Source organism: Thunnus albacares, chromosome 4 (genome assembly GCF_914725855.1).
Source record: "Thunnus albacares chromosome 4, fThuAlb1.1, whole genome shotgun sequence".
In the NCBI taxonomy this organism is placed as follows: domain Eukaryota; kingdom Metazoa; phylum Chordata; class Actinopteri; order Scombriformes; family Scombridae; genus Thunnus; species Thunnus albacares.
Window position 1 is genome coordinate 4176913 of NC_058109.1, and position 19141 is coordinate 4196053.

The window sequence follows — 19141 nt, forward strand, 5'->3', positions numbered from 1 at the left end:
GTGAATTTCATTCTGGGATACTTCACCACCCAAAGTTCACACAAGTCAGCTCCCAAAGTATCCTCGATAAAAAACACACTTTATCACAGAGATATGAAAGTACTCCATTTGTAAATGTTCTTGTTGTGTGTTGACATATTACTTAAATTGTTGGTGAAATTGGTATTTCTGAATTAATGAATTCAAGTTTTCATGTTGCCCCTTACAACTCAATTATAAAACTTTGTCCCCTATGTTTGGACACACACTCACACCCACACACACACACACACACACACACACACACACACACAAACACAAACACAAACACACACACACACACACACACACACACACACACACACACACACACACACACACACACACACATATATACTACTGACATGAATATGCCAAATATAAAGTCAGATATTTCCTGGAGCCATATTGTTGGTGTCCTGCTGATCTAAACGAAGGTAAGTACCGCCTGCTGGACAGTACACAATAGCTTTGAATTGTGTTCTGATTCCACTTATATTTTGTCACTGGAGTAAATCTGTCATGAAATAAGAAATTTGCTTCAAACTGAAACATGAATGATTTGAAAGATGTGACACAGGTTAATCCAACAAAAGTGACTGATAAAAACGGGTGGTTTTTAAAGAGCTACTGTATAGGTCATTTTGCAATTCTTTGCCTTATCTTGACAGTTTTATAAAGGTCTGGGAAGGATGCAGACTTCATCTTATGCATTCAGTTCAATAACAAGAGTAATATATTGAGTTTTACTTTTGAAGTTGATGCTCTCATCTTCTGGTTGAGATGAGTACTTCTTTATCCTGTTGTTGTTACTGAGTGGCTTTATGCAGGATTATCCCTAAAACATTTAAGTCACCTTTAGACAAACTAGGAGGGGATCAACCTCTATGTAAGCCGATTCTCTAAGCTTCTGATATTAGATTATGAAGCACTCATGCAAAATTACCAATCAGTTTAAATAGCAAAATCTAAAATGTTATTATGTTTCTGATTTACTTAACGGCTGGCCCTAACTATTCAAATATGTTTCTGTTTCATTAGTGTTCATATGTAACATAGCTATTATTTTTAAAGTTGCTTAACCTGCTCAATGTGATATTTATAATTTGTGATCATTTATTACAATACATATTGATTGTGAGATTGTCCTCTCATTCTCTCTCTCATGCACCATTGTGAGTGAATTGCACTTTACTTTAAATTTGACAATATATCTAAAAAGTGCCAGAAAATGTCTACCTTCTTTTGGTCAAAGTGTTTCTGATGTTTGGAAAATTATCCATGAATGGGTGTGTAAGAGGGGGGTCCTCTTAATATCACTGTTAACTTATATAAAGCTATATTATTAGCATATTAAGTTTAAAGCACCATCAGATTGGAGTAATTTGCCTAACTCACTCTGATCGATTACTTCTTTCCATGACCTCAAGACTTCTTTGCTTGTTTACCTTAAATTTACTCCTTCTTGTTTTTGATTGTATGTACCCTTATCTTAGTTTATAAGTAGACTCTGTACTTTGACATAATATTATTTGATCTATTCATTTATTTTATTTCTTGTTCATTCTTTGTACAGATGACTCGTGTAACAGATGTAGCAGGTGGGGTTTGGGATGGTGGGAGAGCCCTTATGTGTATGTCCATGATGATTTTACTGTGTTGATTGTTTTTGTCCTATTGTATTATTTAATTTATTATCATTATTATTGTTAATGTAGTTTGTTTTGTTTAAATGTTGTCATTTTTATGTTTTGTGCCTGAGGACCCCTTCAAAAACAAGATGGTGCATCTCAAGGGGTTCATCCTCTAATTAAATTCTGAAATAAATAAATATTCAGGCCGATAAGGTTATTTCTTGGAGTATATACTGTATTTGCTGTAAATATTTACATGACACTGAATAATATCCATTTTTTCTTTCTTTTTTTAAACTTTAGCTTTCAAGAGATGAACGTGTCAGCTGCCAATGTGTCAGTTGTTTTACAGTATCGAGACTCCTTCACTAAAGCTGTGACCAAGAATGTAATTGTTGTGGTTCTCGGGATCTCCATCAACTGCATCAATGCCAGCCTCATTCACACCTTTCACAAACACGAGGTCAGGTATTCCTTTAGTGACGTGTAAACACTAAAAATGAATTTACATTGATGACATGTAACCACTAATAATGATTCTACCAAAGAAATTATCAGATGATTGTGGAATTGTTCTCTTTTATGTCACCCACTGGCTTACAAAGGGAGGTTCTTAAATCGGGAGTTTGGGTTAGCTTTGAGTTTAGACTTTGGGGTTTTGTTTGGGTTTAGTTCGTTCTAAAATCCTAATGTGAACATAAATGAATGAATGAACTTTCACCTTTTTTATTAAGCATGACATCATGACTTCTCGTTGGGGAGCTGGGGAGTAGATTTTTTTGTTTAGTCTAGCCGATCGGGAGCAAGTGACGCACCCATCCTGCAGATGTCATTTTCCATGGGAAAGAAGCAGGGGGAAGAGATTGTTAGGAGAAGTCAACTTGACACTTTTCATAACAATTGAAAACATTTTAAGAATTTTAGAATTCTGCAAGTCGAGTAACCATACAGCTGCATCAATCTCATCCATGCTTGTGACACTTTTGTGGCCAGTGAGGTCAGTAACAGGTAGCAGGAAGACAAGGTCTCCATTCTTAATCCCACCTACAAAGTTCTGATTGGTTGACTGTTTATCAATCCAGCAAAAACAGCCATCAATAAGCACAACACCAGATCTGTATGAGCCACTGCATAAATCAGAGATGTGGGTGGTGACTCAGAGGCCTGGTACCAGGCTAGGAGCTTAGCTGAAGGAAAAAAGTTTGCTGCACCATTAATAAGTATTTACATGAAAATCTCATTGAAATGAAAGTAAGATATTAAGCAGATAGCTAAGGAGGGTAGCTGACGAGTGAAAATGACAACTAGCAGATACTGAGAGGTCCCTCATTTAACTCTTGAGCATATGAAATCCCTTTTTCAAGCTCAAAATCCTCAGACTCCCAGAATTGCAAATGTTTTCAAAGCTTTTCTCCCTTTGCCTTTACTTTTCCTTCCCACCATCTAGATCTTCTACATGAATCCCCGGTATATCCTTTTTATTCACCTGGTGGTCAACGACATGATTGTAGTGACCTTGACTGTCTTCCTGTTCATCATCAGCTACACCCTCTACAAAATAAATGTCTCCATCTGCTGCATCTCCGTCCTGTTTGTTATTTTCACCACTGAAAACACTCCTCTGAACCTGGCCTGCATGGCAGTGGAGTGCTATATCGCCATCTGTCTTCCTCTTCGCCACACACAAATCTGTACCGTCAAGAGAACGTTAATGCTGATTGGTTTAATCTGGACGACAAGCATCATCTCTGGTATTCCTGATCTCTTCATCACCTTAGCCACAGAGCCGCTGGACTTCTTTCATTCCCAAGTCTTCTGCCTCAGAGAAACTGCCTTCCCACATCCTCTCCTTGTTAAGAAGAGGGATATCACATATTTAATGTTTCTAGTTTTAGTCTGGATCACCATCTTTTACACTTACTTCAAGATCCTGTTCACTGCAAAAACAGCAAACAAAGATGCAAAGAAAGCCAGGGACACTATCCTCCTCCATGGGTTTCAGCTCCTGCTGTGTATGTCTTCATATGCAACACCTCTATTGAAAGATGCTCTGCAGCGATGGTTCCCTAAGAATTATGCAGACTCCCTCTTTGCTATCTACATTATAGTACAGATCCTGCCACGATCCATTAGTCCAATCATATATGGCATACGAGACAATACTTTCAGGAAGTACCTGAGAAGGCATCTATTGTGTAAAGTCAGCAAACCATAAGCAACCATTCATAGAGTATAAATGAGTCTCTCAAGGTAAACCTTTAGTTATCTACAAGATTTCCTTAGCACACTCCTCAGTCCATACAACTTAGCCTGTGCACTTCTTTCCATCACACTCTTGAGTGTGAGAGTCTAAAGTTCAGCCAGACACACAGCTGTTATACATTTTTGTAAATCCATCCATCCATCCGCTCTGGGACCGGGTTCCAGTGGCATCAGACTGAACAAAGAAACCCAGACATCCTTCCTCCTGGGGGATCCCACAGTATGCCCAGGCCAGAAGAGATATGTAATTCCTCCAGGGTTCTTCCCTGGGGTCTCTACCAGTCAGACATTCCTGGAACACCTCCAGAGGAAGGAGTCCAGGAGCCATTCCAACCAGGTGCCCAAACCACCTCAGCTGGCTCCTTTTGATGTGAAGGAGCAGTGGCTCTACTCCAAGCTTCTCACCCCATCTCTAAGGCAGACACCCTCCAAAGGAAACTCATTTTGGCCACTTATGTCTGTGATCTCATTCTTTCAGTCACTACCCAAAGCTTGTGACCAAAGGTAAGGGTTGGGACGTAAACCGACTGTTAAATTGAGAGCTTTGCCTTCTGGCTCAGCTCTTTCTTCACCACAATGGTCCGGTATAATGCCTCCATTACTGCTGATGTTGCACCAATCCGCCTGTCAACCTCGCACTCCATCTTACCCTCACTTGTGAACAAGACCCTGAGATAAATGAACTCCTTCACTTGGGGCCAACTCACTCCCAACCCAGAGGGAGCAGCATTTGGAGGTGCTGACTCTCATCCCGACCACTTCACATTTGGCTGCAAACCATCCCAGTGCCTGTTGGAGGTCATGGTGTGTTAAGGCCAACAGAATCACATCATCTGCAAAAAGCAGAGATGCAATCCTGAGGTCCCCAAACAGGACACTCAACTTGCCCCTGCTGTGCCTCAAGATTGTGTCCATGAAAATCACAAACAGAATTGGTGACAAGGGACAACACTGGCGGAGTACAAAACCCACTGAAAATGAGTCTTACTTACTGCAGAGAATGCAGACATAGCTCTCACTGCAGTTATATAAGGATACCCCATACTCCCATAGCACCACCCACAAGGTGCCCCGAGGGAAACGGTCATAAGCCTTCTCCAAGTCCACAAAGCACAAGTAGACTGGATATGCAAACTCCAAAGACCCCTAAACTATCCTTGCAAGGGTGATGAATTGGTCCACTGTTCCACAGCCTGGACAGAATCCACATTGTTCCTCCTGAATCTAAGGTTTGACACTAAAAGCGTTATGAGGTGCGTTGAACTGACTTGACGCCCCAACTCCGACCTTGTTTCGATTTTGGCATTCACCTGGCATTAACATCCGTCTCAGGTGATTCAATCACAAGTGGACAGCTCTAAGTACAGTTGTGAACGCACCACAGATGCATTGAGGATGCATTGAGATCCAATCGCTAAGACCACATTCAGAGGTGGTCTGGGCTGCATGTGGCCACATTCATTTAGCAGTGTAAATGCAGTGTGTCCTGGGCCACATTGAAGGACCACCTACTCAACTGATGTTCTCTATTTTCCAGCAGACTAGGCACGGGAAGGGCATTGCTGCCTCCTGGTCCAAAGCTGTGTTTAACTCTTTTGATAACATGATAAAGAAATGCATTATTTTGTTTTCCGTCTTTCATGTGAATTAAAAGAATGTAATCCACCTCCCGTTATTTCCTGTTTTCTCCTTTCCCCAAACCTGTTTTCCTCATCAAATCGACAGTCAGAATAGAAATAAAAAAGAAACAGGAAATAACTTGTTTCTCGCTTGTCTGTCTAAAAACACATTTCAGAAGCTGAACATTGCTGAATAGTTTCCTCTGTGCTGCTCGACATTATGAGCTCAGGATTTATCAGGAGGACGGCTGCTTTATTCCAAACAGTATGAACCTGGACTGTGTGTAACAGCTGACCTATTGCATGTGTAGGAGAACACAGAACATTAATTAACATTGGATCCTGACCGATCCTGTCGGAGATTTAAATAATCAACAACGTAACGCTGCTGTGCCTCATGCGTAAATGCACACAGCTGCATGAGAGTCACATTTGGCAAAGTCAACTGACAAGTTCAACAGAATGGGAGGACGCAGTGAGATCATTTGCAATTGAAACAGCAGCATTCTTGCCGTCACCCGTCAGTCAGCTTGGCTCTGGAGATTACACTTAAATACAACTGTACCTTACTGTACTGTAATATAATCATTTCAACTCAAAGGTCCACTAAAACACTTTTTCTGAGGAAAGGATAATCAAATTGACAGTGAGATGTAGTCAAATCATGTTACCTAATCTATGATGTTTATTAAAGATCCAAACTGCGATATTAGAAAAATAAAATGAAATGTCATATAGACCACACAGACTCTATGTTTATTTATTTATAAATTTATTTTGGATTTGTATTGAAATGTGGTGATATATGTACATATAAGACCATAGAGGCAGTGATTAACTTTACCCTCAATCAAACTAATGTGGCAGCTACAATTAAAAAATGTTATCATTGAGACCAAAATGTATCTTCCAAAAGAAATCATATCATATATCAAAACTGAGGCATCAGACCCAACGTTAAATTTACCAAAGGTCGGCAGAGATCAGACTGTTCTCACTAGGATGACAACAGATATTGACCAGCCGGTTATCTCTGAAAATGTCACAGTAAATTTTCAAATTATCTGGATCAACATACCACATTTTGGAAATCTAAATTGTTATATTCTTGCCTGAATAAATGTCAAAATTTAATAAAGTGACATAATAGCAACCCTAGGACAAAAATTACAACAGCTTTTAGCTTGGTTCAAAATCCACGCCATCGCCGCTGGTTGGTGTGAATTTCATTCTGGGATACTTCACCACCCAAAGTTCACACAAGTCAGCTCCCAAAGTATCCTCGATAAAAAACACACTTTATCACAGAGATATGAAAGTACTCCATTTGTAAATGTTCTTGTTGTGTGTTGACATATTACTTAAATTGTTGGTGAAATTGGTATTTCTGAATTAATGAATTCAAGTTTTCATGTTGCCCCTTACAACTCAATTATAAAACTTTGTCCCCTATGTTTGGACACACACTCACACCCACACACACACACACACACACACACAAACACAAACACAAACACACACACACACACACACACACACACACACACACACACATATATACTACTGACATGAATATGCCAAATATAAAGTCAGATATTTCCTGGAGCCATATTGTTGGTGTCCTGCTGATCTAAACGAAGGTAAGTACCGCCTGCTGGACAGTACACAATAGCTTTGAATTGTGTTCTGATTCCACTTATATTTTGTCACTGGAGTAAATCTGTCATGAAATAAGAAATTTGCTTCAAACTGAAACATGAATGATTTGAAAGATGTGACACAGGTTAATCCAACAAAAGTGACTGATAAAAACGGGTGGTTTTTAAAGAGCTACTGTATAGGTCATTTTGCAATTCTTTGCCTTATCTTGACAGTTTTATAAAGGTCTGGGAAGGATGCAGACTTCATCTTATGCATTCAGTTCAATAACAAGAGTAATATATTGAGTTTTACTTTTGAAGTTGATGCTCTCATCTTCTGGTTGAGATGAGTACTTCTTTATCCTGTTGTTGTTACTGAGTGGCTTTATGCAGGATTATCCCTAAAACATTTAAGTCACCTTTAGACAAACTAGGAGGGGATCAACCTCTATGTAAGCCGATTCTCTAAGCTTCTGATATTAGATTATGAAGCACTCATGCAAAATTACCAATCAGTTTAAATAGCAAAATCTAAAATGTTATTATGTTTCTGATTTACTTAACGGCTGGCCCTAACTATTCAAATATGTTTCTGTTTCATTAGTGTTCATATGTAACATAGCTATTATTTTTAAAGTTGCTTAACCTGCTCAATGTGATATTTATAATTTGTGATCATTTATTACAATACATATTGATTGTGAGATTGTCCTCTCATTCTCTCTCTCATGCACCATTGTGAGTGAATTGCACTTTACTTTAAATTTGACAATATATCTAAAAAGTGCCAGAAAATGTCTACCTTCTTTTGGTCAAAGTGTTTCTGATGTTTGGAAAATTATCCATGAATGGGTGTGTAAGAGGGGGGTCCTCTTAATATCACTGTTAACTTATATAAAGCTATATTATTAGCATATTAAGTTTAAAGCACCATCAGATTGGAGTAATTTGCCTAACTCACTCTGATCGATTACTTCTTTCCATGACCTCAAGACTTCTTTGCTTGTTTACCTTAAATTTACTCCTTCTTGTTTTTGATTGTATGTACCCTTATCTTAGTTTATAAGTAGACTCTGTACTTTGACATAATATTATTTGATCTATTCATTTATTTTATTTCTTGTTCATTCTTTGTACAGATGACTCGTGTAACAGATGTAGCAGGTGGGGTTTGGGATGGTGGGAGAGCCCTTATGTGTATGTCCATGTTGATTTTACTGTGTTGATTGTTTTTGTGCTATTGTATTATTTAATTTATTATCGTTATTATTGTTAATGTAGTTTGTTTTGTTTAAATGTTGTCATTTTTATGTTTTGTGCCTGAGGACCCCTTCAAAAACAAGATGGTGCATCTCAAGGGGTTCATCCTCTAATTAAATTCTGAAATAAATAAATATTCAGGCCGATAAGGTTATTTCTTGGAGTATACTGTATTTGCTGTAAATATTTACATGACACTGAATAATATCCATTTTTTCTTTCTTTTTTTAAACTTTAGCTTTCAAGAGATGAACGTGTCAGCTGCCAATGTGTCAGTTGTTTTACAGTATCGAGACTCCTTCACTAAAGCTGTGACCAAGAATGTAATTGTTGTGGTTCTCGGGATCTCCATCAACTACATCAATGCCAGCCTCATTCACACCTTTCGCAAACACGAGGTCAGGTATTCCTTTAATGACGTGTAAACACTAAAAATGAATTTACATCAATGACATGTAACCACTAATAATGATTTTACCAAAGAAATTATCAGATGATTGTGAAATTGTTCTCTTTTATGTCACCCACTGGCTTACAAAGGGAGGTTCCTAAATCAGGAGTTTGGGTTAGCTTTGAGTTTAGACTTTGGGGTTTTGTTTGGGTTTAGTTCGTTCTAAAATCCTAATGTGAACATAAATGAATGAATGAACTTTCACCTTTTTCATAAAGCATGACATCATGACTTCTTGTTGGGGAGCTGGAGAGTAGATTTTTTTGTTTTGTTCTAGCCAATCGGTAGCAAGTGACGCACCCATCCTGCAGATGTCATTTTACATGGGAAAGAAGCTGGGGACTTGATTGTTAAGAGAAGTCAACTTGACACTTTTCATAACAATTGAAAACATTTTAAGAATTTTAGAATTCTGCAAGTCAAGTAACCATACAGCTGCATCAATCTCATCAATGCCTGTGACATTATTGTGGCCAGTGAGGTCAGTAACAGGTAGCAGGAAGATGAGGTCTCCATTCTTAATCCCACCTACAAAGTTCTGATTGGTTGGCTGTTTATCGATCCAGCAAAAACAGCCATCAATAAGCACAACACCAGATCTGTATGAGCCACTGCATAAATCAGAGGTGTGGGCAGTGACTCAGAGGCCTGGTACCAGGCTAGGAGCTTAGCTGAAGGAAAAAAGTTTGCTGCACCTTTAATAAGTATTTACATGAAAATCTCATTGAAATGAAAGTAAGATATTCAGCAGATAGCTAAGGGGGGTAGCTGATGAATGAAAATGACAACTAGCAGATACTGAGAGGTCTCTCATTTAACTCTTGAGCATATGAAATCCCTTTTTCAAGCTCAAAACTCTATCCTCAGACTCCCAGAATTTGCAAATGTTTTCAAAGCTTTTCTCCCTTTGCCTTTACTTTTCTTTCCCAACATCTAGATCTTCTACATGAATCCCCGGTATATCCTTTTTATTCACCTGGTGGTCAACGACATGATTGTAGTGACCCTGACCGTCATCCTGTTCATCGTCAGCTACACCCTCTACAAAATAAATGTCTCCGTCTGCTGCATCTACGTCCTGTTTCTTATTTTCACCACTGAAAACACTCCTCTAAACCTGGCCTGCATGGCAGTGGAGTGCTATATCGCCATCTGTCTTCCTCTTCGCCACACACAAATCTGTACCGTCAAGAGAACGTTAATGCTGATTGGTTTAATCTGGACGACAAGCATCATCTCTGGTATTCCTGATCTCTTCATCACCTTAGCCACAGAGCCGCTGGACTTCTTTCATTCCCGAGTCTTCTGCCTCAGAAAAAATGCCTTCCCACATCCTCTCCTTGTTAAGAAGAGGGATATCACATATATAACATTTCTAGTTATAGTCTGGATCACCATCTTTTACACTTACTTTAAGATCCTGTTCACTGCAAAGACAGCTAACACAGATGCAAAGAAAGCCAGGGACACTATCCTCCTCCATGGGTTTCAGCTGCTGCTGTGTATGTCTTCATATGCAACAGCTCTGTTGAAAGATGCTCTGCAGCGATGGTTCCCTAAGAATTATGCAGACTCCCTCTTTGCTATCTACATTATAGTACAGATCCTGCCACGATCCATTAGTCCAATCATATATGGCATACGAGACAATACTTTCAGGAAGTACCTGAAAAGGCATCTATTGTGTAAAGTCAGCAAACCATAAGCAACCATTCATAGAGTATAACTGAGTCTCTCAAAGTAAACCTTTAGTCATCTACAAGATTCCCTTAGCACACTCCTCAGTCCATACAACTTAGCCTGTGCACTTCTTCCCATCACACTCTTGAGTGTGAGAGTCTAAAGTTCAGCCAGACACACAGCTGTTATACATTTTTGTAAATCCAGCCACCCATCCGCTTATCTGGGACCGGGTTGCAGTGGCATCAGACTGAACAAAGAAACCCAGACATCCTTCCTCCTGAGAGATCCCACAGTATGCCCAGGCCAGAAGAGATATGTAATTCCTCCAGCATGTTCTGGTTCTTCCCTGGGGTCTCTACCAGTCAGACATTCCTGGAACACCTCCAGAGGAAGGAGTCCAGGAGCCATCCCAACCAGGTGCCCAAACCACCTCAGCTGGCGCCTTTTGATGTGAAGGAGCAGTGGCTCTACTCCAAGCTTCTCACCCTATCTCTAAGGCAGACACCCTTCAAAGGAAACTCATTTCGGCCACTTATGTCTGTGATCTCATTCTTTCAGGCACTACCCAAAGCTTGTGACCAAAGGTAAGGGTTGGGATGTAGACCGACTGGTAAATTGGGAGCTTTGCCTTCTGGCTCAGCTCTTTCTTCACCACAGTGGTCTGGTACAAAGCCTGCTACACCAATCCGCCTGTTGACCTCATGCTCCATCTTACCCTCACTTGTGAACAACACCCTGAGATACATGAACTCCTTCACTTGGGGCAGCAACTCACTCCCAATCCAGAGGGAGCAGCATTTGGAGGTCCTGACTCTCATCCCGACTGGTCACAGTGTGTTAAAGCCAACAGAACCACATCATCTGCAAAAAGCAGAGATGCAATCCTGAGATCCCCAAACAGGACACTCAACTTACCCCTGCTGTGCCTCGAGATTGTGTCCATGAAAATCAAAAACAGAATTGGTGACAAGGGACAACCCTGGTGGAGTCCAACACCCACTGAAAATGAGTCTTACTTACTGCCAAGAATGCAGACATAGCTCTCACTGCGGTTATATAAGGATCAAATGGCTAGCAGCAATAGCCCTCATACCCCATACTCCCACAGCACCACCCACAAGGTGCCCCGAGGGACATGGTCGTAAGCCTTCTCCAAGTCCACAAAGCACATGTAGACTGGATGAACAAACTCCCAAGACCCCTCAAGTATCCTTGCAAGGGCGATGAGCTGGTCCACTGTTCCACAGCCAGGACGGAATCAGCATTGTTCCTCCTGATTCTGAGGTTTCACAATTGGCTGGAGCCTCCTCTCCAACACCCTGATGTAAGCTTTCCCTGGTAGTAGTGTGATCCCCCGATAGTTGGAGCACACCCTCCAGTCCCCTTTTTTGAAAACCACCCCAATCTGCCAGTCAACGGGCACTGTCCCTGATCTCCATGCGACACTAAAGAGGCATGCCAGCCATGACAGTCCAACAATGCCCAGAGCCTTCAACAACTCAGGGCGAATCTCATCCCCACCTGGTGCCTTGTCATTGAGGAGCTTTTTGACTACCTCAGAGACCTCTGCCAGGGATATGACTGAGGCTTCCCCCAAGTCATCCAATGCTGCCTCCTCAACAGAGGGCCTTTTGGTCATATAAATCCAAACTCATAAATGTATATGTGCATGGCACATGCAGATTGAAGCTGTATGTCAAGTTATTCAGTGTTCATGAAATATTGTTGTACAAGACATAAAATATAGTAACTACAAGTTTGATCAAAACAGAAAAACTAAAATTGGTCTTTGTTTAGTTTATGGAAATTACAGCAAAGAAGCAGTCTGTAGTTTCTGTCCAATGACAGTAACTGAAATATCTTAATATAATGTATCCTAATTAACATTGTTTTATTCATAAAGATCTTACTTGTGAAACGAAGTGTGACAACTTGAGTTTTGCTGCTGCACTCATATGAAACACATTCAGAGAAACATTCAAGTTGACTAACCTGTCTTATTTTTTTCAGTTCAGCTGAGGTTACAAAAATAATTTCCTGTGTTTGAATGTCACTTTCAGATCATCAGAATTACTTTTTAAAGTACCTTTGGTATTAATGAATGTATCGTATAAACTTGTTTTGTGTGGGCCAGCAGTGGAACAGCCATAACTGATTACATAACTTATTATGAATTTTTGTTATTTGTTATTTCTGGAACTCAAAATGTCATAAAGCTGCGCTTGTACATTTAGCCTCATAGTGTCAAGTTTAGTTTAGCTAGTTTGCACATTTAAGTTTGTGCAGGCAAATTAGATTTTCCAGTTCTGTCATTTCTCCATCATCTCAGACTCCAGCTGTGGCCATGGTGTCTCAAAAAGTAATGCAGCTGCAGGCTAACGGTAAGCTAAGCTATGTTGTCTTTGAATGTTTTTGTGTTTTTTCCCTCCGGACATGCGCAAGTAGGCAGGGGTGAAGAGAAAAAAAATACTGGGAGAATCGTCTATCCTGCTTTTGATTTTGAAGGTCAAAATTGAATTGTTTACTTTGATCAATTTTGAGTTTGTCTGCACTGCTGACATCTTCCAAACAGCCATTTTCATAGCAGCTATAGTGAGTTTGTTATGCCATTCGTTGGGTGTGAGGTGGATGGTATCACAAGAAAAGTGATGATGATGCATAATTGCAACTGCAAAATATGACGATACACACACACACTCACAAACATACTTGCATGCACACAAGCATACCTACATAAGACCTAACATGCAAACACACACCCCTGAATCCTGAGATGTCTAATAAACACACCACATATAAAGTCATTTTCTGGAGCCATTATGTTGACGTGCTGGTCTAACTGCATTAACTGAGGTAAGTTCCACTTACTGTACTCTTAAATATGAAAAATGTTACGTGAAGTATTAGAAGTGATAATGAAATATTTTCATCAGTTAATCCATGTTCCTCTATCATTGCTTTTCACTGATAATGTATATTATCTGATAGTCATATAGGTCTGTTTGCTGTGCATAAACTGCAAAGACATCACAAGCCTGTTGGTGATGTTTTTTAATTTCTATCACTGTTTAATGTGATAAGTTTTCCCACAGTCATATTTCTAAAACACCAATTTAATTCTGTTGGACAAGACAATAAGAAATTCTTTACAACTGAAATATAAAAATTTTTTAAAGTGAGATGAGTGAGATGCAGTTAAAAAAAAAACCTTGGCTGATAAAATTACTGTGACAAACGGTTCAACTGACTGAATGATTATCTTCTTTCCAATAATTGACATGTTGTGGTTATGCTGTTTTTTCCATCACGACACTTTCATTGCATGGCTATAAATGTTTTAATTTCAATTCCAGTGAGTAAAATATAGATTTTTATATTTTAGGTTGATGCTCTTTTCTTCTGCCTTAGGTGAGTTCTTCTTTCTCTTGTGTTGTTATCACTGAGTGGCTCTCAGCAGAATTAATCTACACAAATTTTAACTCACAACACAGGTTCTGAAATCTTCAGTAGTGTCAAGTTTCTTCTGATGATTTGGTTGATTGAAATTCATTCACATTTATCATTATTCAAAGCATTAAACTGATAGATGTTAAATACTAAATTATTATTATTCATTAGTATGCTGTTGCACCAGCTATATGTAAGTTCAAATGTTTCTTAGTTTGAAGAGTTAAGATACACTCTCAGATTTACACCTCACCCAAGCGGGTGTAAGTAGTAAGAGGCAGATATAAATTTTAAGAAAGGGTAGCTAAAAGACATTTTCCTTCATTACACTGTATATGAATAATGTAGATTTTTTTTTTTACTGTGAAAATTTTCATGATCTATTTTAAATAGTGTATGTCTTAGACTCTATAGGCCTATGCTGCTCCTCATAATAGTGAGTTAGTTAGTTATGTGAATAATTTTATGTTAATAATAAAATACTATTGTAATGGTGAAACATTTGTCAGACATAAAATCTTCCACAAAAAAGCTTCCTAATGATGAAGTGATTGACACTTTTCACCATTTTCTGACATTTTATAGATCAAACAAGTCATCTATTAATCAAGAAAATAATCAACAGATTAATCATTAGTTGCAGCACTAAATTTTACTGAAAGGTGTAGTCCTTAAGTAATCATATAATGAACAATAAAACATGAAATGGACATAATGCTCTATATAGTAGTTGTGTTTCATCAGACAATATGTTCTTAAATTAAATGAACCAACAGACCACCTCTCTTTATACGCATGGAACAATTCGCTCTGAGCCTCATGTATATTACTTTGTAATCTGTTTTTTATATTTAAAATAAATACTTCACCACTCTAATCCAAGAGCGTCCATGAAACATACCCCAGTTAAAGAGCTTTCTAAGTAGCTCCTGTTCAAAAGTCTTGGTGTAAGTGTAAAATGTATGGTGTTACAGTTCAGATGTTCACAAAATCCCCAAATGCCAGATGCATAATCTGAAACACAACACACGGGTTGTATTGTTGTGTAAAGGTACAGAATATAAAGTCAAGAGACACCTTCATGGAAATATAATGATTCACATACCTGTGTTGTGTAAAGTTTGCATGTACAGTATGTACCTTAATGATCCAAATACAAGATCATGTAATAATGTCCCCTTCTCTCTGACTTAATAAAGTCATTAAAGAAACAGTATTTACAGGATGTAAATGTTTTCTCTTTAACATGATATCCAATGGATTTATCATGTTTTGAGTTATGATTTGTTAAATTCTCAATTAGTCAATTAATTATTTATTCAATGAAATGTTAAAAAGTAGTGAAAAAATGTCAAATGTTAAAGATATTCAATTCATTGTCATATATGTGACTATGAAAAACAGCCACGTTTGAGAAGCTGGAACCACCAAATTTTTGGCATTTTTGCTTGAAAAAATGACTGAAACAATAATCGATTATCAAAATAGTTACAGATTAATTGTTTGATGATCGACTAATCAATTAATCGACAAGTCGTTGTAGCTCTAGAAAAATGGAATTAAATTTTGAAAAGCTCCATCTTGAAGAGGGTTGATGATATTAGATAATACACTTATCAGCTAGGGGTGCACAAAAAAATCGATTCACATAAGAATCGCGATTCTATCTCTGTCGATTCACATTTTTCAGTTTTGCCATGACGTTGTTTTCCATTTTTTCCTGACATGAATAAGCTCGCTAAATCCCATAGATGGCACAATGACGCCGCCCCGGACCCAAATCCAGTGGCAAGAAGGAAGTGAAGATTCACCAGCTTCCTCACTAACGTTACCAGCACTCCCTCTCCTCATACACTCTCTAGCTCGCTTGACCACTGCTTCTCTCTCTCATCTTTTTGAAATGAGTCAGGAAGCCCTCAGCAAAGCCTAACTTCACTTTTAACGTTATCAAATGAAGAGAAATGTCCTCTCCTCTTCCTAGTAATGTTTTTGTCATATGGCAGGGTTGTACAGCGTTGCGTTTCTCTAAAAGTTGATTCTGGTTCAACTTTCTTGCTGCAGCCCCTGCAGGCATCCAAAATTGTTTAGCCTATAATAATCACTCGCTAATAGTGATCAATTTTCTTGTATGCACTTTGCAGCTAAATGTAGCAGGCAGCTATTGTTTGTGTGATTTTGTGAATTGAAGGAGGAATTTAAGTTATTTGAGGTTTTACACTTAGCAGTTTATCTTTGCAATCATTTTTATTTTTGTATTAAGTATTCATTTGACCCTTTGTCTCAGGGCCGCTTTGGTTTCCTTTTGACTAAGTGGACTAAAGGAACATAAATCTTACTCAGGTTGACATTGAGTAGCAAATGTTTACATTTGATTCAGTGTGATCTTTTTTATTTGAGACATATAAAAGTGTCTTCTGCAGTCAAATGGAAAGAGTAACTCAAAACATCAATCTAGAATCAAATCTGAATGATTGAATGTATTGAATTGAGAGCTAATCTTGAATCGCAAATCGTTTTGAATCGCAAATCGATTGTGAATCGAATCGTGAGATTTCCTGAATCGTGCACCCCTATAATCAGCTGTTAAATACTGATTCTCTTTTAGATAGTAAATGGAATTAGAAATAGCAGTAAATTATACTACTGTATTTTTTAAAAATAATTTTAAAAGGTGATTTTACTTAAATCATTTAAAAGTTGTCATATTAAGTTTATTTGTCTACTGTGTTTTGTTCAAACTGTCTCTCGTCTTAAAAAGCAAAGTTGTAAGATTGTTCTATAATCTTGTATTTGGGCCAATAAGGTAAATTAGTTGTATTCTGTACTTATTTTAGATACTGTATTTACTGATATCTGAGTGACATCATGTTTTCTTTTTTGTGAGAGTTAACTTCAGCTATCAAGAGATGAACGTGTCAGCTGCCAATGTGACAGTGGTTTTACAGTATCGAGACTCCTTCACTAAAGCTGTGACCAAAAATGTGATTGTTGTGGTTCTCGGGATCTCCATCAACTACGTCAATGCCAGCCTCATTCACACCTTCTGCAAACACCAGGTCTGATAATACTTAAATGACACAGTACCACTAATAATCAATTTACAGAAGATGTCTGGTAACTTTTCAAGTCAAGTCAGGTCAATTCTATTTCAGCGCCAATCAGGTCTAGATTGAACTATTTAATTTATAGAGACCCAACATTCGCCAAGTTCTTGCTCATTTGCATACTCTGGTTCCAACCTCCAGATATTCTACTTGAATCCCCGGTATATCCTTTTTATTCACCTGGTGATCAACGACATGATCCAATTGATGCTGACCGTCATCCTGTTTGTCATCAGCTACACCCTCTACAAAATAAATGTCTCCGTCTGTTGCGTCTTCATCCTGCTTGCTCTTTTCACCACTGAAAACACTCCTCTGAACCTGGCCTGCATGGCGGTGGAGTGCTACATCGCAATCTGCCTCCCCCTTCACCACATACAAATCTGTACCGTCAAGAGAACATTAATGCTGATTGGTTTAATCTGGACAACAAGCATGTTGTCTGTTCTTCCTGATCTCTTCATCACCTTAGCCACAGAGCCGCTGGACTTCTTTCATTCCCGAGTCTTCTGCCTCAGACAAACTGCCTTCCCACATCCTCTCATTGTTAAGAAGAGGGACATCACATATTCAGTGTTTTTAGTTATAGTCTGGATCACCATCTTTTACACTTACTTCAAGATCCTGTTCACTGCAAAGACAGCTAGCAAAGATGCAAAGAAAGCCAGGAACACTATCCTCCTCCATGGGTTTCAGCTGCTGCTGTGTATGACAACATATGTAGCCCCCCAGTTATTAACTGTTGTGCAGCAATGGTTCCCTAAGAATTATGCAGACTCCCTCTTCGCTTACTATATTATTGTGCAGGTCCTGCCGAGATCCATTAGTCCAATCATCTATGGCATACGAGACAATATGTTCAGGAAGTACCTGAAAAGGTATCTGTTGTGTAAACTCAGCATACCATAAGCAACCATTCATAAACTATAAATTAGTCATTCCAAAAAGGAAAAATAAAGTCATCTACAGGCTTTCCCAAACACACTCTTCAGTCCGCACAAGTTACTGCGCTCATTTGGCTACAACAAGTTCAGCCAGACACACAGCTGTTATGAACATAAACATACATGTACGTGTACATTTAGAGGCTGCAAGTCAAGTTATTCAGTCTCTACAAGATAGTGCATGAAGATCTCACTTATGAAATGAAGGTTTGCTGCTGCACTGATGAGTAACAGAATCAGCTCAACACATTGCATTATACATTAACATTATAGAGTCACCTTGCCTGGTATATTTCTATAACTTTATTTCAACTGATGTTACAAACATTCTTGTGCTGTGTTGGAACTAAACTTTCATTTGATTAAAATTACCTTTAAAGTATCTTTGGTATTCATGAGTGAGTTGAATAAACTGATTCTTTTGTGTCTGCTTGTGGCACAGCCATAACTGATAATTAATGTATGAAATTGGTATTTTCTTGTTTAATATTTACAGAACTTGAAATGCCATAAAGTGGTGCTTGTATATTGAGGTTTATATTTTTAAGTTTAGTTTTTCTGTTTGTTTGTTTGTTTTGTTGTTGTTGTTGTTGTTGTTGTTTTGTTTTTGTTGTTTTGTGGTTTGTAAATTAAGCTTTTCAAGTATTTTCAATTAAAATTAGCTGCTGGCCTCTTAACCTCCCCTACAGTGCTGTGCATTATGGCATTTTTCTGGTGTATAAAATATTATTCATTGTTCAACAATATTCACTATACAAGATGTAAAATATATGAACTTCAAATCTGGTCAAAATATGGAAGAAGTGTAGTTTTTTAACTACTGTCAAGTGTGAGGCTTTGCTGCTTTTATCTGTTCGTAATATATGTAAAATATCTTAATATTTTTTTTTACTCTGATTGATATGCTGCTTCACTCATATGTGAAACTCTTAAGAATTATAAGAGATAACTGGCTGTCTCAGTGTCACACCTGGTAGCCAAATGGTTACTGCCCATGACACATAACTGCATCCCTGGTTTGATTCCAGTTACAGGCTTTTGTTGCATGTCATACCTATATATCTCTCCCCTTGTTTCCT

At 38.4% G+C, this 19141-nt stretch overlaps 3 protein-coding genes across 3 annotated transcripts; all 3 read left to right on the forward strand.

Moving 5' to 3' along the window:
* Window positions 1-1727: 1727 nt before the first annotated feature.
* LOC122980929 (odorant receptor 131-2-like) lies at window positions 1728-4922 on the forward strand. Its single transcript, XM_044349386.1, has 2 exons — window positions 1728-2115; window positions 3100-4922. The coding sequence occupies exons 1-2, from the start codon at window positions 1909-1911 to the stop codon at window positions 3865-3867; spliced, it is 975 nt and encodes a 324-aa protein (XP_044205321.1). The 5' UTR covers window positions 1728-1908; the 3' UTR covers window positions 3868-4922.
* A 3685-nt stretch (window positions 4923-8607) lies between these two features.
* On the forward strand, window positions 8608-15802 carry LOC122980927 (odorant receptor 131-2-like). Its single transcript, XM_044349385.1, has one exon. It carries the CDS (start codon window positions 9831-9833, stop codon window positions 10587-10589), a length of 759 nt encoding a protein of 252 aa, XP_044205320.1. The 5' UTR covers window positions 8608-9830; the 3' UTR covers window positions 10590-15802.
* Window positions 15803-16018: 216 nt separating this feature from the next.
* LOC122980931 (odorant receptor 131-2-like) lies at window positions 16019-19128 on the forward strand. The gene is made up of 2 exons (XM_044349388.1): window positions 16019-17070; window positions 17260-19128. The coding sequence occupies exons 1-2, from the start codon at window positions 16921-16923 to the stop codon at window positions 18025-18027; spliced, it is 918 nt and encodes a 305-aa protein (XP_044205323.1). The 5' UTR covers window positions 16019-16920; the 3' UTR covers window positions 18028-19128.
* Window positions 19129-19141: the final 13 nt, after the last annotated feature.